This window comes from Toxotes jaculatrix, chromosome 3, assembly GCF_017976425.1.
Source record: "Toxotes jaculatrix isolate fToxJac2 chromosome 3, fToxJac2.pri, whole genome shotgun sequence".
In the NCBI taxonomy this organism is placed as follows: Eukaryota; Metazoa; Chordata; class Actinopteri; family Toxotidae; genus Toxotes; species Toxotes jaculatrix.
In genome coordinates, this window is record NC_054396.1 from 12,914,184 (window position 1) to 12,931,880 (window position 17,697).

General features: G+C 34.1%; 1 protein-coding gene across 1 annotated transcript; it reads right to left on the reverse strand.

The window, feature by feature from the left end:
• Nucleotides 1–2,162: 2,162 nt before the first annotated feature.
• On the reverse strand, nt 2,163–5,022 carry LOC121179167 (acidic mammalian chitinase-like). The gene is made up of 11 exons (XM_041033836.1): nt 4,998–5,022; nt 4,837–4,866; nt 4,538–4,739; nt 4,345–4,401; nt 4,090–4,255; nt 3,491–3,615; nt 3,273–3,396; nt 2,988–3,170; nt 2,758–2,877; nt 2,543–2,660; nt 2,163–2,479 (listed from the first exon to the last, which is right to left on the reverse strand). The coding sequence occupies exons 1-11, from the start codon at nt 5,020–5,022 to the stop codon at nt 2,163–2,165; spliced, it is 1,467 nt and encodes a 488-aa protein (XP_040889770.1).
• Nucleotides 5,023–17,697: the final 12,675 nt, after the last annotated feature.

The window sequence follows — 17,697 nt, forward strand, 5'->3', positions numbered from 1 at the left end:
GTTCATGACACTGATTTGAAGACTGATACTGATAAGTTAAATATAAACTCCCGTTGTACCGTAGGTTAATTCAATTAGGTTGATGATTCTAATTTTGTCAGTGATTTAGAAGGAACAATATTAAACCAAGTTCTAAACTAAGTGTTCTGCTTTAGCTGTGTTTACACAGACATACACGTGTCGTTTCAACAAGTCAGATTTAGTCAAAGCTTAATGCTCATACAGTAAAATGATGTGGTCATTAAAAAGCAGACTGATAGCTTCATTTGCTTCCTTTGAAGCAACCTCCTCAAAGTTCTGCTGTTATCAATGTATTTATAAGGTCACTCACAATTACCCACTGCTGTGATCGTAGGTTTGAGTAGTTTTCCATCTCTCATGCTCTGTTGGTTTCAGGACAACTACCTTATTATTACCGTACCTAATGGCTAATTTCAGCTTTATGGCAAACTGTCCATGGCTTGAAGACTGAAATGCTTAGAACTCTGCCACAGGAGAACTTAATAGAGCTCCCCAAACATGTTTCATTGCTTGAAGACAAAGTTCAAACTGTTTACAGATTCTGTCTACATGCATGCATCTCTTATTGTCATTCTTTTCAAGAGCTCCATCTGGTGGACGTCAGTGCCCCTAGAAAAATCCAAACTCCTGAGACAACACTATATTATTTTCATTACGTTATCAGGGCTCTCAAGTCCAGTGGTGGAATGTAACAAAGTATTTGTACTTCGTTACTATACTTAAGTATTTTTTTACATATCTGTACTTAAGTAAAAAGAATAATACATACTTTTGATTTTACTCCATTACCATTTGCAGCAGTTATCTGTACTTTCTACTCCACTACATTTCTACAATTTATGCCGTTGTTACATGTAATTTCCTCAAAATCTTACATGGAAAAAAAAATAGACTGATTGCGTTGAGGCGTTGTTTGCCATTGCCAACCAAGCAGGTGGCTCTATTACCTCCAATGATGGCAGATCGCGCATTTGGTAGCAGAACCAGCTGGTGGACTGGCCTGATTCCGGCGAGAAGAAACGACATGCAACATCGACATGAACCCAGAGCCAGCGTCGGCTGAGCGTGAGCCTGAGCCCTCCAGCTCAGAATTAGACAGCCATCTTTGGCCGTATTTAAGCAGGTATTGTATAGTTGCTTGTGAGCAGTGACATAGGCAGAGGCATAAATAAATATATCTACATTCTTTATCAAAATTTGGGGGCGCAGTACGTTAAGAGTGCGGCTTTGGACTTTGAGATAGGAGGGTCGTGGGTTCGATCCCTCGACCAAGCGCAAAAAACGGATACGGTGGTGGTGGTGAAGGAGACGCGCCTCCCCTGCCTCTGCGACCATGGCTGTGGTGCCCCTGAGCAAGGCACCGATTCACCCCAACTCCCCGGGCGCCTCACTAGGCAGCCCTCTGCCCCAGCGTCTCTAGTGCATGCTTGTGTGTGTGTTGCGTTCACTTGGTGTGGGTAAAATGCAGAGACTAATTTCACCAGGAGGGATCAATAAATTACACACTTAGTACTTTTACTTAAGATTCTTGATTTAGTACTTTAACTTGAGTAAATGTTTTGCGGGATATTTGTACTAAGCTTCAGTACTTCCTCCACCACTGCTTAAGTCTGTGTGAGACTTAAGCAGTGGTGGAGGTGGTTAAATTGTGGTTAAGTTGTATTGTCTTTTAAAATGTATTTCTTACTCATCTTAGCTGTCGTGAAAAGTGTGTGTGTGTGTGTGTGTGTGTGAATGTGTATTAAAAAACATCCCAGGGCTATTTGCATATGACTTTTAAATATTTAGAGGTGAAACTGAGAAATCCCTTGTTAAAAGGGATAAAAAGTGCAAACAGTGCATTAACATTTGAAGACCAAAAAAAAGTTTGATATTTGAACTTGATCATCGATGGATAACTTCATTTTCCTTTGCAGATATTTGGTTTTATAATTTTGACTAGAAACGTTGACGAGGCACAACAAAACAACCATCAAAGATCTGAAATTGTTTTAAATGCCATTTTTTATTTAGATTAGATCAGTGACAGGTGTTACAGAGCTGTTCTTGAATGGGCTGCAGATGGAAAGTCTTTTGTTACATGATAGCTAACCCAGCTCCTAACTTAAGAACAACCAGAATGAAGTTCTTCCATGGATCATTTAAGCCCAGTTGCAGCACTTGCAGCTGTTATCGAACACAAGGCCATTAGCGCAGTGCTGGGTGTAGGTTTCGCCCTGGTTGCACTCATAGAAGTGGTTCTTGTTAGTTGGGTCTGGGTAGAGTCCGTTAGACTTTCCAGCGCAGAAGCCAGATCCTGTGCTGCTGCCACCGCTGCTGCTGCTGCCACCACTGCTGCTACCACCACCACTAGGCTGGGGAGGAGCATACTGGGTTGGTTTGATTGGAGGCAGGGGATCAGGGCGAGCACTGCAAGCTGAGGAGAGAAATGAAAGTAAAGTTATAAAATGGAAACACTCTCATTATGTTCATTACTGGAGGATTTGTGGTTCATCCGTACTAGTTCCAGTTCCCAGTCCACTCTTGAGAGTGTTGATCAGAGGGTATCTTCCCTGGCCACAGAAAGTGCCACTGAAGTCATCCAGATCCAGACTCCACACCATGGCTCCACCAAAACCGCTCTGTTTCAACCACTGAATCTGTAGAGTGGATGAGAGGTGAAACCAAGTTATTAACCTCAGCCAAATCCACAAACGTTGGGAACATGAATGTGAATTATGATATTCAACTCCGTACCTTAATCTGGAAGCTCTTAACATTGTCATATCCAACCCAGGTTCCCTGGTTGTAGGCATATGGCACATCCTGGGGGGCATCCCAAGCCTGGGTGGCTCCTTGCTTCAGGAAAGTGCAGATCTGATGGCAGAGAGAAACTAAGAGTTAAGCATCTACACAATACATTTGCAGGTGTTGTCCTGTTTTACATATGGTTGCACACGCAGACTCAGAAAAACACAATCACCCACCTCATAGTAGGCCCAGAAGCCAGCCTGTCGGGTGAAAGTTCCAGCAGGTCCAGGTCCACTGGCGGGAGCTCCCACAGCTGTGTTAGAGGAAGCCAGACGGAAGGTGTGGCCATAGGTGGGGAAACCAACCAGCAGCTTCTCAGCTGGGGCACCGTTGCTCTTCCAGTAGTTCATAGCATAGTCCTGTAGGTGAGAGAGTACAGACCAGCATGAGTATTTGTTCCTTAATGTCATTTTTATTAATGTACAGTAGGAGAAAATTGTACTGCATTGTAATTCACTCACCACATTGAAGTAGATCATGGATCCCTGGTCAGCGGGGCCCTTGTACAGAGGGCTGTTCTCTCCAACGTTGTGCTCCCAAGAACCATGGAAGTCGTAGGTCATGACGTGGAAGTAGTCCAGCACACTGATAAAGAGACATGAGGATTCCAGTTTAGCAAGAGCCATGTACTGTATAACAAATGTGAGGGTATGTAATGCTTGTATGTGCATGCACTTACGCTCCAATCTGGGCGATCTGGTATCCGGCGTCAATGGTTCCCTTTCCAGCAGAGACAGCAGCAGTCAGCATCAGACGAGGACGGTTGGTCTTCTTGCCCTCAGCCTCAAAGGCGCTCATCAACTCCTAAAGACAGGCGAGTAGAGAGAAACAGTTACAGTTGCTGCAAGTTTTTTTTTTTTTTTTTTTTAATTTTTGTACACAAAAAGTACAGATGAATCCAGCTGCTGAGTTATACAGTATGCTGCACCCTTAATGGTTGTTGCCATCACTGTGGTGGCAGTCTCCCCCTCCATCTGCGTTTATGTAAACAGTAATCTGAAAGTGGTTAGAGAAAAGCTGCTCTAAATGTGACGAAAACACTAGGATTTGATAATAATGAAAATCTGATTTCATGAAGCGGAGGCTTGTGGCTTTTACTTTCTGTTTTTTCCTAAATTGTCAGTTTGTTGTCAGCCCATCAAAGGTTTCCAACTGTGTTACAACTGGACTAATTTCATTGAGAAGTTTAAGGTTTGTAGAATATAATTGTCCTGACAGTATAATATAACTGTTATTTTAATGGTGTCACAGAAGAAACTGAACATCAATGTGACCGACCTGGACCAGGACAGTGTAACGCTCCTTGTCCTCAGGTGGGGAGCCACGAGAACCAGGGTACTCCCAGTCGATGTCCAGACCATCAAACTCATACTGACGCAGGAATGTGATCACGCTGTTGATGAAGGTCTGACGATTGGCAGCACTGGAAACCATAGCTGTGAACCTGGAGACAGGACGACAGTCAGAGCACTCCTACCTGTGCTACAAGTTCATTTTGGTGAGTGTGTTGATCCTCACTTCATTACTACTTACTTCTGAGTACCAAAGTTCCATCCTCCAATGGCCAGCAGAGTCTTCAGATTGCTGTTCCTGCAAGCAGCAGCAACAACATACTCTTTTAACTCACACTTAATCTGTAAGTGCATACTTATAAGTATTGCAACATGTGTTTTCATGTGTGCTGGAGTCACACTGTGTAGTGATATGAGCATTTGTGTGTACTAACTGGTTCTTTAGGGCCTGGAACTCTCCATAGAGTTTCACATCATCCCACTCATAGGTCTTGATCATGTTGTTGTCCATTCCAGCAAAGGCATAGATGAGATGGTCACAGAGACATGGGTCAACGTTGGTGGGGAAATACTTTCCTGCTCCGGGACGGTACTGTCCCCAGTTAGTGAAATAACAGGAGAGGATGTAGGATGTTCCTGCAGCACATGGAACATTTCCCCTTACATTATGTTACCAACTTAAATGTATCTACACATATCATGGCAACACTGAGTGGATAAAGGATATAATTACCTAGCTGCACATGCAGCAGGAGTGCCAGTCCTGCAGAGAGGAGAAACAGACAGGTTGAGTATTTGATGAGAAGCAATCTCCATTATGCACAAGATAAAATGAAGTTAAAATGTGTAGTAATAGAGGTTGAAAAATTTCTATCAGCAAAGAGCTCAGCTTACCGACGCAGATGAGTAGCTTGCCCATGTTGCCTCTGTACAACGATCTGAGGACCAGTCGATTCTTATATACTCCTCAGCTCCTCTCCATATCTGCAATATCTGCAAACTATGTTTGGTGAGGTCTGGCCACTCAGCAGAAGTGCAAAGTCAAACTCATTCATTTGTTTGATCAAGACTGATAACCTTCATGTGCCTTTTGATAATGATATGATCCGATTAAATTAGATATTTTCAAGGTTATTATAGCTGGCAAAACAAATTACATTTTTAGGTTTACAAATTGCTTCACATTTACACAAAGGGTTATACTGTTATGTCTGTAACTTTACTGGATGTTTTTAAAAAATTGTAAGAATCAAATTTCTATGAATGGTCTTTATGATGTAAGCAAATTAAACTAAAGTTGAAATACTTACTAGACAGCAAATTTTGGCTAACACCATTTTCCATTTACATAAGTTGTTTGATAGTGATGTTTACCCAGTTGTCCTTAAGTTCTCTGCTACATGCCTTATCACGCTTACGTATGGTTAAAATCAGTTGTTATTGTTAGCGTATCATTAAAATGATCAAATCGGAAAGAATCTTTTTGTCCTTTCCTGACCTTCGGTGTGGATCAGCAGTTTGGTGATTGTTATGTGATGTGGATCTTAAAATTAATCTTAGCACTCAAAGCTGCCATATGTGCTCCATCTGCGGATTTCCACATTTTGATCTACAAAAAGAATAAAAGCGAAAAGGTCACCTTTTAAAAATGTAACTATAAGATGACAACAGAAAAGTGCTTAAAAAGAAAGTTATGCTTGGCATGGAATGGGGCCAGACACAAATAGCAGTAAATTATCTGCATAAAGTCAGACATTTTCTCTTCTTGCTTGTCTTGCTATATATATATATATATATATATATGTATATGTATATGTATATGTATATATATATATCTATATCTATCTATATATATATCCATAATGGAAGTGAGTAGGGCTGGTGAAAAAAATCGATTATTGATTAATCGCGATTATATTATGGAAGATTATGAGTCGATTATTCAATTTCCAAAGATCAATTTTTTTTAAATTGTAATATACTGCAGTGACTTTCCAGTTACTGGCTGTCATACAGGATTTAATCGCATCACGTTGAGACGAGGAAAAAAAGCCTCTTGGAGAAAAATTCCACGATACAGGAAGTCAGCCGTTTTGGAAAGTCTACACCATTTGCCTTTCGCAGTCGCCGTACTTTGACAAACTCCTCCCAAGGCAATTGTCTGATTGTGCTGAATTTTGGTCAGATTACTCAGAAGGCATTAGGGACAAAACGTTATCAAATGTTTTGATGTAGGTTACACGGTCGTGGCGCTGCCACGAAAATGACCCTTCGCCAACACACAGGAAATGGATGTATTTGTGCCTGTACCTCCCACATACTTCATCCAATGTTGAACTTAACAGTCAGGATGACCTTCAAACTCTCAACTGATTTATATACTCATTTGATGATACACTCATAGCACCCCCTACTGGGAGGGGCCCATGTCTTTTCTGTTGCTGTATATTGCTGTGCTTCTCTGGGGAGAAAAGCAGGAGAGAGGAGAGGAAATAATCTGATACATTTGAAATGTTTTCTCATGGTTCAGAAAACATTGAAGAGTAAAAGTTATCAAAAGCTTCAGCATCAAATTTACACGTTGGGTGGGGTGGCACCACGAAGTTGACCCATCGCCAAAACACAGGAAATTGATGTATTAGCAGGTGTTTCTCCCACATACTTAATCTACTTAAGTACTTAACATTTTTAGGCAATTCTAAAGTATGACTTTTTCTGACCGATGTAGCCTTACTATACTATCAGGTTTTTTGCCATTTTTTGAGGCCACTCTAAAAAATGCCTTTTTTTGGCTGAAGTTGCACCTTTTCTATACTATGATCTTTTTTGGTATATTTTGAGGCCGCTCTAAAGTCTAACTTTTTTGATTTTGAAGGCTTATTATATTATGATGTTTTTTTTAGCATATTTTGAGGCCGTTCTGAAGTATGATTTTTTTTTTTTTTTTGGCATATTTTGAAGCCTTATGGGCGTATGACGTGTTTTATGACATTTTGAGGTCTTACTGAAATATGACTTCTTTTGGCCGATTTTGACGGCTTGCGATTTTGACGTTTTTTATGACATTTTGAGGTCAAAAAAAAAATTGACTTTTTTTGGCCGATTTTGACGCCTTACTATACTATGACCATTTTTATGACATTTTTACCCCAAAAAAATTTTTGACTTTTTTTGGCCGATTTTGACGCCTTACTATACAATGACCATTTTTATGAAATTTTTACCCAAAAACTTTTTTTTGACTTTTTTTGGCCGATTTTGACGCCTTACTATACTATGACATTTTTTATGACATTTCGAGGTCCCAAAAATTTTTGACTTTTTTTGGCCGAAAAAAACGCCTTACTATACTATGACGTTTTTTATGACATTTTGAGGTCCAAAAAAATTGTAACTTTTTTTGGCCGATTTTGACGCTTTACTATACTATGACGTTTTTTATGACATTTTGAGGTCCAAAAAATTTTGACTTTTTTTGACCGATTTTGACGCCTTACTATATTATGACCATTTTTATGACATTTTTACCCCCCAAAAAATTTTGACTTTTTTTGGCCGATTTTGACGCCTTACTATACTATGACGTTTTTTATGACATTTTGAGGTCCAAAAAAATTTTGACTTTTTTTGGCCGATTTTGACGCCTTACTATACAATGACCATTTTTATGAAATTTTTACCCAAAAAATTTTTTTGACTTTTTTTGGCCGATTTTGATGCCTTACTATACTATGACGTTTTTTATGAAATTTTGAGGTCCAAAAAAATTGTGACTTTTTTTGGCCGAAAAAAACGCCTTACTATACTATGACGTTTTATTATGACATTTTGAGGTCCAAAAAAATTTTAACTTTTTTTGGCCGATTTTGACGCTTTACTATACTATGACGTTTTTTATGACATTTTGAGGTCCAAAAAATTTTTGACTTTTTTTGGCCGATTTTGACGCCTTACTATACTATGACCATTTTTATGACATTTTTACCCCCCAAAAAATTTTGACTTTTTTTGGCCGATTTTGACGCCTTACTATACTATGACGTTTTTTATGACATTTTGAGGTCCAAAAAAATTTTGACTTTTTTTGGCCGATTTTGACGCCTTACTATACTATGACGTTTTTTATGACATTTTGAGGTCGAAAAAATTTTTGACTTTTTTTGGCCGAAAAAAACACCTTACTATACTATGACGTTTTGAGGTCGAAAAAAATTTTGACTTTTTTTGCCCGAAAAAAACGCCTTACTATACTATGACGTTTTTCATGACATTTTGAGGTCCAAAAAAATTTTGACTTTTTTTCTCCAATTTTGACGCCTTACTATACTATGACGTTTTTTATGACATTTGGAGGTCGAAAAAAATTTTGACTTTTTTTGTCCTAAAAAAAGGCCTTACTATACTATGACGTTTTTTATGACATTTTGAGGTCAAAAAAATTTTTGACTTTTTTTGTCCGAAAAAAACGCCTTACCTATACTATGACGTTTTTTATGACTTTTGGAGGTCGAAAAAAATTTTGACTTTTTTTGGCCGAAAAATACGCCTTACTATACTATGACGTTTTTTATGACATTTTGAGGTCAAAAAAAATGTTGACTTTTTTTCTCCAATTTTGACGCCTTACTATACTATGACGTTTTTTATGACATTTTGAGGTCAAAAAAAATTTGGGCTTTTTTTGTCCGATTTTTTACGCCTTACTATACTATGACGTTTTTTATGACATTTTGAGGTCGAAAAAAATGTTGACTTTTTTTGTCCGAAAAAAACGCCTTACTATACTATGACGTTTTTTATGACATTTTGAGGTCAAAAAAAATTTTGACTTTTTTTCTCCAATTTTGACGCCTTACTATACTATGACGTTTTTTATGACATTTTGAGGTCGAAAAAAATTTTGACTTTTTTTGTCCGAAAAAAACGCCTTACTATACTATGACGTTTTTTATGACATTTTGAGGTCGAAAAAAATTTTGACTTTTTTTGGCCGAAAAAAACGACTTACTATAATATGACGTTTTTTATGCCTTTTGGAGGTCGAAAAAAATTTTGACTTTTTTTGTCCGAAAAAAACGCCTTACTATAGTATGACGTTTTTTATGACATTTTGAGGTCAAAAAAAATTTTGACTTTTTTTCTCCAATTTTGACGCCTTACTATACTATGACGTTTTTTATGACATTTTGAGGTTGAAAAAAATGTTGACTTTTTTTGGCCGAAAAAAGGCCTTACTATACTATGACGTTTTTTATGACATTTTGAGGTCGAAAAAAATTTTGACTTTTTTTGTCCGAAAAAAACGCCTTCCTATACTATGACGTTTTTTATGACATTTTGAGGTCGAAAAAAATTTTGACTTTTTTTCTCCAATTTTGACGCCTTACTATACTATGACGTTTTTTATGACATTTTGAGGTCGAAAAAAATGTTGACTTTTTTTGCCCGAAAAAAACGCCTTACTATACTATGACGTTTTTTATGACTTTTGGAGGTCGAAAAAAATGTTGACTTTTTTTGGCCGAAAAAAACGACTTACTATACTATGACGTTTTTTATGAATTTTGGAGGTCGAAAAAATTTTTGACTTTTTTTGTCCGAAAAAAACGCCTTACTATACTATGACGTTTTTTATGACATTTTTACCCCCCAAAAATTTTTGACTTTTTTTGGCCGATTTTGACGCCTTACTATACTATGACGTTTTTTATGACATTTTGAGGTCGAAAAAAATTTTGACTTTTTTTGGCCGAAAAAAACACCTTACTATACTATGACGTTTTGAGGTCGAAAAAAATTTTGACTTTTTTTGCCCGAAAAAAATGCCTTACTATACTATGACGATTTTTATGACTTTTGGAGGTCAAAAATTTTTTTGACTTTTTTTCTCCAATTTTGACGCCTTACTATACTATGACATTTTTTATGACATTTTGAGGTCAAAAAAAATTTTGACTTTTTTTGGCCGAAAAAAACGTCTTACCATACTATGACGTTTTTTATGACTTTTGGAGGTCAAAAAAAATGTTGACTTTTTTTGGCCGATAAAAACGCCTTACTATACTATGACGTTTTTTATGACTTTTGGAGGTCGAAAAAAATTTCGACTATTTTTGTCCGAAAAAAACGCCTTACTATACTATGACGATTTTTATGACAATTTGAGGTCAAAAAAAATGTTGACTTTTTTTCTTCAATTTTTACGCCTTACTATACTATGACGTTTTTTATGACATTTTGAGGTCGAAAAAAATTTTAACTTTTTTTCTCCAATTTTGACGCCTTACTATACTATGACGTTTTTTATGACATTTTGAGGTCAAAAAAATTTTGACTTTTTTTCTCCAATTTTGACGCCTTACTATACTATGACGTTTTTTTATGACATTTTGAGGTCCATAAAAATTTTGACTTTTTTTGTCCGATTTTTTACGCCTTACTATACTATGACGTTTTTATGACATTTTGAGGTCGAAAAAAATTTTGACTTTTTTTGGCCGAAAAAAACGCCTTACTATACAATGACGTTTTTTATGACTTTTGGAGGTCGAAAAAAATTTTGACTTTTTTTGCCCGAAAAAAACGCCTTACTATACTATGACGTTTTTTATGACTTTTGTAGGTCGAAAAAAATTTTGACTTATTTTGGCCGAAAAAAACGACTTACTATAATATGACGTTTTTTATGACTTTTGGAGGTCGAAAAAAATTTTGACTTTTTTTGTCCGAAAAAAATGCCTTACTATACTATGACGTTTTTTATGACATTTTGAGGTCAAAAAAATTTTTGACTTTTTTTCTCCAATTTTGACGCCTTACTATACTATGACGTTTTTTATGACATTTTGAGGTCGAAAAAAATTTTGACTTTTTTTCTCCAATTTTGACGCCTTACTATACTATGACGTTTTTTATGACATTTTGAGGTCGAAAAAAATTTTGACTTTTTTTGTCCGAAAAAAACGCCTTACTATACTATGACGTTTTTTATGACATTTTCAGGTCAAAAAATTTTTTGACTTTTTTTCTCCCATTTTGACGCCTTACTATACTATGACGTTTTTTATGACATTTTGAGGTAAAAAAAAATTTTGACTTATTTTGGTCGAAAAAAACGACTTACTATAATATGACGTTTTTTATGACTTTTGGAGGTCGAAAAAAATTTTGACTTTTTTTGTCCGAAAAAAACAACTTACTATACTATGACGTTTTTTATGACTTTTGGAGGTCGAAAAAATTTTTGACTTATTTTGGTCGAAAAAAACGACTTACTATACTATGACGTTTTTTATGACTTTTGGAGGTCATAAAAAATGTTGACTTTTTTTGCCCGAAAAAAACGCCTTACTAAACTATGACGTTTTTTATTACTTTTGGAGGTCGAAAAAAATTTTGACTTTTTTTGTCCGAAAAAAACGCCTTACTATACTATGACGTTTTTTATGACTTTTGTAGGTCGAAAAAAAATTTTGACTTTTTTTGTCCGAAAAAAACGACTTACTATACTATGACGTTTTTTATGACTTTTGGAGGTCGAAAAAAATTTTGACTTATTTTGGCCGAAAAAAACGACTTACTATAATATGACGTTTTTTATGACTTTTGGAGGTCGAAAAAAATTTTGACTTTTTTTGTCCGAAAAAAACGCCTTACTATACTATGACGTTTTTTATGACATTTTGAGGTCAAAAAATCTTTTGACTTTTTTTCTCCCAGTTTGACGCCTTACTATACTATGACGTTTTTTATGACATTTTGAGGTCGAAAAAAATTTTGACTTTTTTTGCCCGAAAAAAACGCTTTACTATACTATGACGTTTTTTATGACATTTTGAGGTCAAAAAAATTTTTGACTTTTTTTCTCCAATTTTGACGCCTTACTATACTATGACGTTTTTTATGACATTTTGAGGTCGAAAAAAATGTTGACTTTTTTTGGCCGAAAAAAACGCCTTACTATACTATGACGTTTTTTATGACATTTTGAGGTCGAAAAAAATTTTGACTTTTTTTCTCCAATTTTGACGCCTTACCATACTATGACGTTTTTTATGACATTTTGAGGTCGAAAAAAATGTTGACTTTTTTTGTCCGAAAAAAACGCCTTACTATACTATGACGTTTTTTATGACATTTTGAGGTCGAAAAAAATTTTGACTTTTTTTGTCCGAAAAAAACGCCTTACTATACTATGACGTTTTTTATGACATTTTCAGGTCAAAAAATTTTTTGACTTTTTTTCTCCCATTTTGACGCCTTACTATACTATGACGTTTTTTATGACATTTTGAGGTAAAAAAAAATTTGGACTTTTTTTGTCCGAAAAAAACGCCTTACTATACTATGACGTTTTTTATGACATTTTGAGGTCGAAAAAAATTTTGACTTTTTTTGCCCGAAAAAAACGCCTTACTATACTATGACGTTTTTTATGACTTTTGGAGGTCATAAAAAATTTTGACTTTTTTTGCCCGAAAAAAACGCCTTACTATACTATGACGTTTTTTATGACTTTTGGAGGTCGAAAAAAAAATTGACTTTTTTTGTCCGAAAAAAACAACTTACTATACTATGACGTTTTTTATGACTTTTGGAGGTCGAAAAAAATTTTGACTTATTTTTGTCGAAAAAAACGTCTTACTATAATATGACGTTTTTTATGACTTTTGGAGGTCGAAAAAAATTTTGACTTTTTTTGTTCGAAAAAAATGCCTTACTATACTGACGTTTTTTATGACATTTTGCGGTCAAAAAAAATTTTGACTTTTTTTCTCCAATTTTGACGCCTTACTATACTATGACGTTTTTTATGACATTTTGAGGTCAAAAAAAATGTGGACTTTTTTTGTCCGAAAAAAACGCCTTACTATACTATGACGTTTTTTATGACTTTTGGAGGTCATAAAAAATTTGGACTTTTTTTGGCCGAAAAAAACGCCTTACTATACTATGACGTTTTTTATTACTTTTGGAGGTCGAAAAAAAGTTTGACTTTTTTTGTCCGAAAAAAACGCCTTACTATACTATGACGTTTTTTATGACTTTTGTAGGTCGAAAAAAATTTGACTTTTTTTGTCCGAAAAAAACGACTTACTATACTATGACGTTTTTTATGACTTTTGGAGGTCGAAAAAAATTTTGACTTATTTTGGCCGAAAAAAACGACTTACTATAATATGACGTTTTTTATGACTTTTGGAGGTCGAAAAAAATTTTGACTTTTTTTGTCCGAAAAAAATGCCTTACTATACTATGACGTTTTTTATGACATTTTGAGGTCAAAAAATTTTTTGACTTTTTTTCTCCCATTTTGACGCCTTACTATACTATGACGTTTTTTATGACATTTTGAGGTAAAAAAAAATTTGGACTTTTTTTGTCCGAAAAAAACGCCTTACTATACTATGACGTTTTTTATGACATTTTGAGGTCGAAAAAAATTTTGACTTTTTTTGCCCGAAAAAAACGCCTTACTATACTATGACGTTTTTTATGACATTTTGAGGTCAAAAAAATTTTTGACTTTTTTTCTCCAATTTTGACGCCTTACTATACTATGACGTTTTTTATGACATTTTGAGGTCGAAAAAAATTTAGACTTTTTTTGTCCGAAAAAAACGCCTTACTATACTATGACGTTTTTTATGACATTTTGAGGTCGAAAAAAATTTTGACTTTTTTTGTCCGAAAAAAACGCCTTACTATACTATGACGTTTTTTATGACATTTTGAGGTCGAAAAAAATTTTGACTTTTTTTGTCCGAAAAAAACGCCTTACTATACTATGACGTTTTTTATGACTTTTGGAGGTCGAAAAAAATTTTGACTTTTTTTGGCCGAAAAAAACGCCTTACTATACTATGACGTTTTTTATGACTTTTGGAGGTCGAAAAAAATTTTGACTTTTTTTGGCCGAAAAAAACGCCTTACTATACTATGACGTTTTTTATGACTTTTGGAGGTCGAAAAAAATTTTGACTTTTTTTGTCCGAAAAAAACGCCTTACTATACTATGACGTTTTTTATGACTTTTATAGGTCGAAAAAAATTTTGACTTTTTTTGCCCGAAAAAAACGCCTTACTATACTATGACGTTTTTTATGACTTTTGTAGGTCGAAAAAAAATTTGACTTTTTTTGTCTGAAAAAAACAACTTACTATACTATGACGTTTTTTATGACTTTTGGAGGTCGAAAAAAATTTTGACTTATTTTGGCCGAAAAAAACGCCTTACTATACTATGACGTTTTTTATGACTTTTGGAGGTCGAAAAAAATGTTGACTTTTTTGGTCCGAAAAAAACGCCTTACTATACTATGACGTTTTTTATGACATTTTGAGGTCGAAAAAAATTTGGACTTTTTTTGTCCGAAAAAAACGCCTTACTATACTATGACGTTTTTTATGACATTTTGAGGTCGAAAAAAATTTTGACTTTTTTTCTCCAATTTTGACGCCTTACTATACTATGACGTTTTTTATGACATTTTGAGGTAAAAAAAAATTTGGACTTTTTTTGTCCGAAAAAAACGCCTTACTATACTATGACGTTTTTTATGACATTTTGAGGTCGAAAAAAATTTGGACTTTTTTTGTCCGAAAAAAACGCCTTACTATACTATGACGTTTTTTATGACATTTTGAGGTCAAAAAAATTTTTGACTTTTTTTCTCCGATTTTGACACCTTACTATACTATGACGTTTTTTATGACATTTTGAGGTCCAAAAAATTTTTGACTATTTTTGTCCGAAAAAAACGCCTTCCTATACTATGACGTTTTTTATGACTTTTGGAGGTCGAAAAAAATTTTGACTTATTTTGGCCGAAAAAAACGCCTTACTATACTATGACGTTTTTTATGACTTTTGGAGGTCGAAAAAAATGTTGACTTTTTTGGTCCGAAAAAAACGCCTTACTATACTATGACGTTTTTTATGACATTTTGAGGTCGAAAAAAATTTGGACTTTTTTTGTCCGAAAAAAACGCCTTACTATACTATGACGTTTTTTATGACATTTTGAGGTCGAAAAAAATTTTGACTTTTTTTCTCCAATTTTGACGCCTTACTATACTATGACGTTTTTTATGACATTTTGAGGTAAAAAAAAATTTGGACTTTTTTTGTCCGAAAAAAACGCCTTACTATACTATGACGTTTTTTATGACATTTTGAGGTCGAAAAAAATTTGGACTTTTTTTGTCCGAAAAAAACGCCTTACTATACTATGACGTTTTTTATGACATTTTGAGGTCAAAAAAATTTTTGACTTTTTTTCTCCGATTTTGACACCTTACTATACTATGACGTTTTTTATGACATTTTGAGGTCCAAAAAATTTTTGACTATTTTTGTCCGAAAAAAACGCCTTCCTATACTATGACGTTTTTTATGACATTTTGAGGTCGAAAAAAATTTTGACTTTTTTTGGCCGAAAAATACAACTTACTATACTATGACGTTTTTTATGACTTTTGGAGGTCGAAAAAAATTTTGACTTTTTTTGTCAGAAAAAAACGCCTTACTATACTATGACGTTTTTTATGACTTTTGGAGGTCGAAAAAATTTTTGACTTTTTTGGTCCGAAAAAAACGCCTTACTATACTATGACGTTTTTTATGACATTTTGAGGTCGAAAAAAATTTTTGACTTTTTTTGGCCGATTTTTTACGCCTTATTATACTATGACGTTTTTTATGACATTTTGAGGTCGAAAAAATTTTTGCCTTTTTTTACCCGAAAAAAACGCCTTACTATACTATGATGTTTTTTATGACATTTTGAGGTTAAAAAAAATTTTGACTTTTTTTCTCCAATTTTGACGCCTTACTATACTATGACGTTTTTTTATGACATTTTGAGGTCCATAAAAATTTTGACTTTTTTTGGCCGATTTTGACGCCTTACTATACTATGACGTTTTTTATGACATATTGAGGTCCAAGAAAATTTCGACTTTTTTTGGCCGAAAAAAACGCCTTATTATACTATGACGTTTTTTATGACTTTTGGAGGTCGAAAAAATTTTTGACTTTTTTTGTCCGAAAAATACGCCTTACTATACTATGACGTTTTTTATGACATTTTGAGGTCAAAAAATTTTTTTACTTTTTTTCTCCAATTTTGACGCCTTACTATACAATGACGTTTTTTATGACATTTTGAGGTCCAAAAAAATTTTGAATTTTTTTGTCCGATTTTTTACGCCTTACTATACTATGACGTTTTTTATGACATTTTGAGGTCGAAAAAAATTTTGACTTTTTTTGGCCGAAAAAAACGCCTTACTATACAATGACGTTTTTTATGACTTTTGGAGGTCGAAAAAAATTTTGACTTTTTTTGTCCTAAAAAAACGCCTTACTATACTAGGACGTTTTTTATGACATTTTGAGGTCGAAAAAAATTGTGACTTTTTTTGGCCGATTTTGACGTCTTACTATACTATGACGTTTTTTATGACATTTTGAGGTCAAAAAAATTTTTGACTTTTTTTCTCCAATTTTGACGCCTTACTATACTATGACGTTTTTTATGACATGTTGAGGTAAAAAAAAAATTTGACTTTTTTTGTCCGAAAAAAACGCCTTACTATACTATGACGTTTTTTATGACTTTTGGAGGTCATAAAAAATTTTGACTTTTTTTGCCCGAAAAAAACGCCTTACTATACTATGACGTTATTTATGACTTTTGGAGGTCGAAAAAAATTTTGACTTTTTTTCTCCGATTTTGACACCTTACTATACTATGACGTTTTTTATGACATTTTGAGGTCCAAAAAATTTTTGACTATTTTTGTCCGAAAAAAACGCCTTCCTATACTATGACGTTTTTTATGACATTTTGAGGTCGAAAAAAATTTTGACTTTTTTTGGCCGAAAAATACGCCTTACTATACTATGACGTTTTTTATGACTTTTGGAGGTCGAAAAAAATTTTGACTTATTTTGGCCGAAAAAAACGACTTACTATAATATGACGTTTTTTATGACTTTTGGAGGTCGAAAAAAATTTGGACTTTTTTTGTCCGAAAAAAACGCCTTACTATACTATGACGTTTTTTATGACATTTTGAGGTCAAAAAATTTTTTGACTTTTTTTCTCCCATTTTGACGCCTTACTATACTATGACGTTTTTTATGACATTTTGAGGTAAAAAAAAATTTGGACTTTTTTTGTCCGAAAAAAACGCCTTACTATACTATGACGTTTTTTATGACATTTTGAGGTCGAAAAAAATTTTGACTTTTTTTGCCCGAAAAAAAAGCCTTACTATACTATGACGTTTTTTATGACATTTTGAGGTCAAAAAAATTTTTGACTTTTTTTCTCCAATTTTGACGCCTTACTATACTATGACGTTTTTTATGACATTTTGAGGTCGAAAAAAATTTAGACTTTTTTTGTCCGAAAAAAACGCCTTACTATACTATGACGTTTTTTATGACATTTTGAGGTCGAAAAAAATTTTGACTTTTTTTGTCCGAAAAAAACGCCTTACTATACTATGACGTTTTTTATGACATTTTGAGGTCGAAAAAAATTTTGACTTTTTTTGGCCGAAAAAAACGCCTTACTATACTATG

What these genes read in the sequence shown, in the direction of transcription:
- LOC121179167 (XM_041033836.1), bottom strand. Translation starts at nt 5,022, where the DNA reads ATGGGCAAGCTACTCATCTGCGTCG. An exon ending in GCTTCTGGGCCTACTATGAG is followed by an intron (nt 2,878 to 2,987) that starts GTGGGTGATTGT and finishes CTCTGCCATCAG; the next exon opens with ATCTGCACTTTCCTGAAGCA. An exon ending in TCTGATCAACACTCTCAAGA is followed by an intron (nt 2,480 to 2,542) that starts GTGGACTGGGAA and finishes GAACATAATGAG; the next exon opens with AGTGTTTCCATTTTATAACT.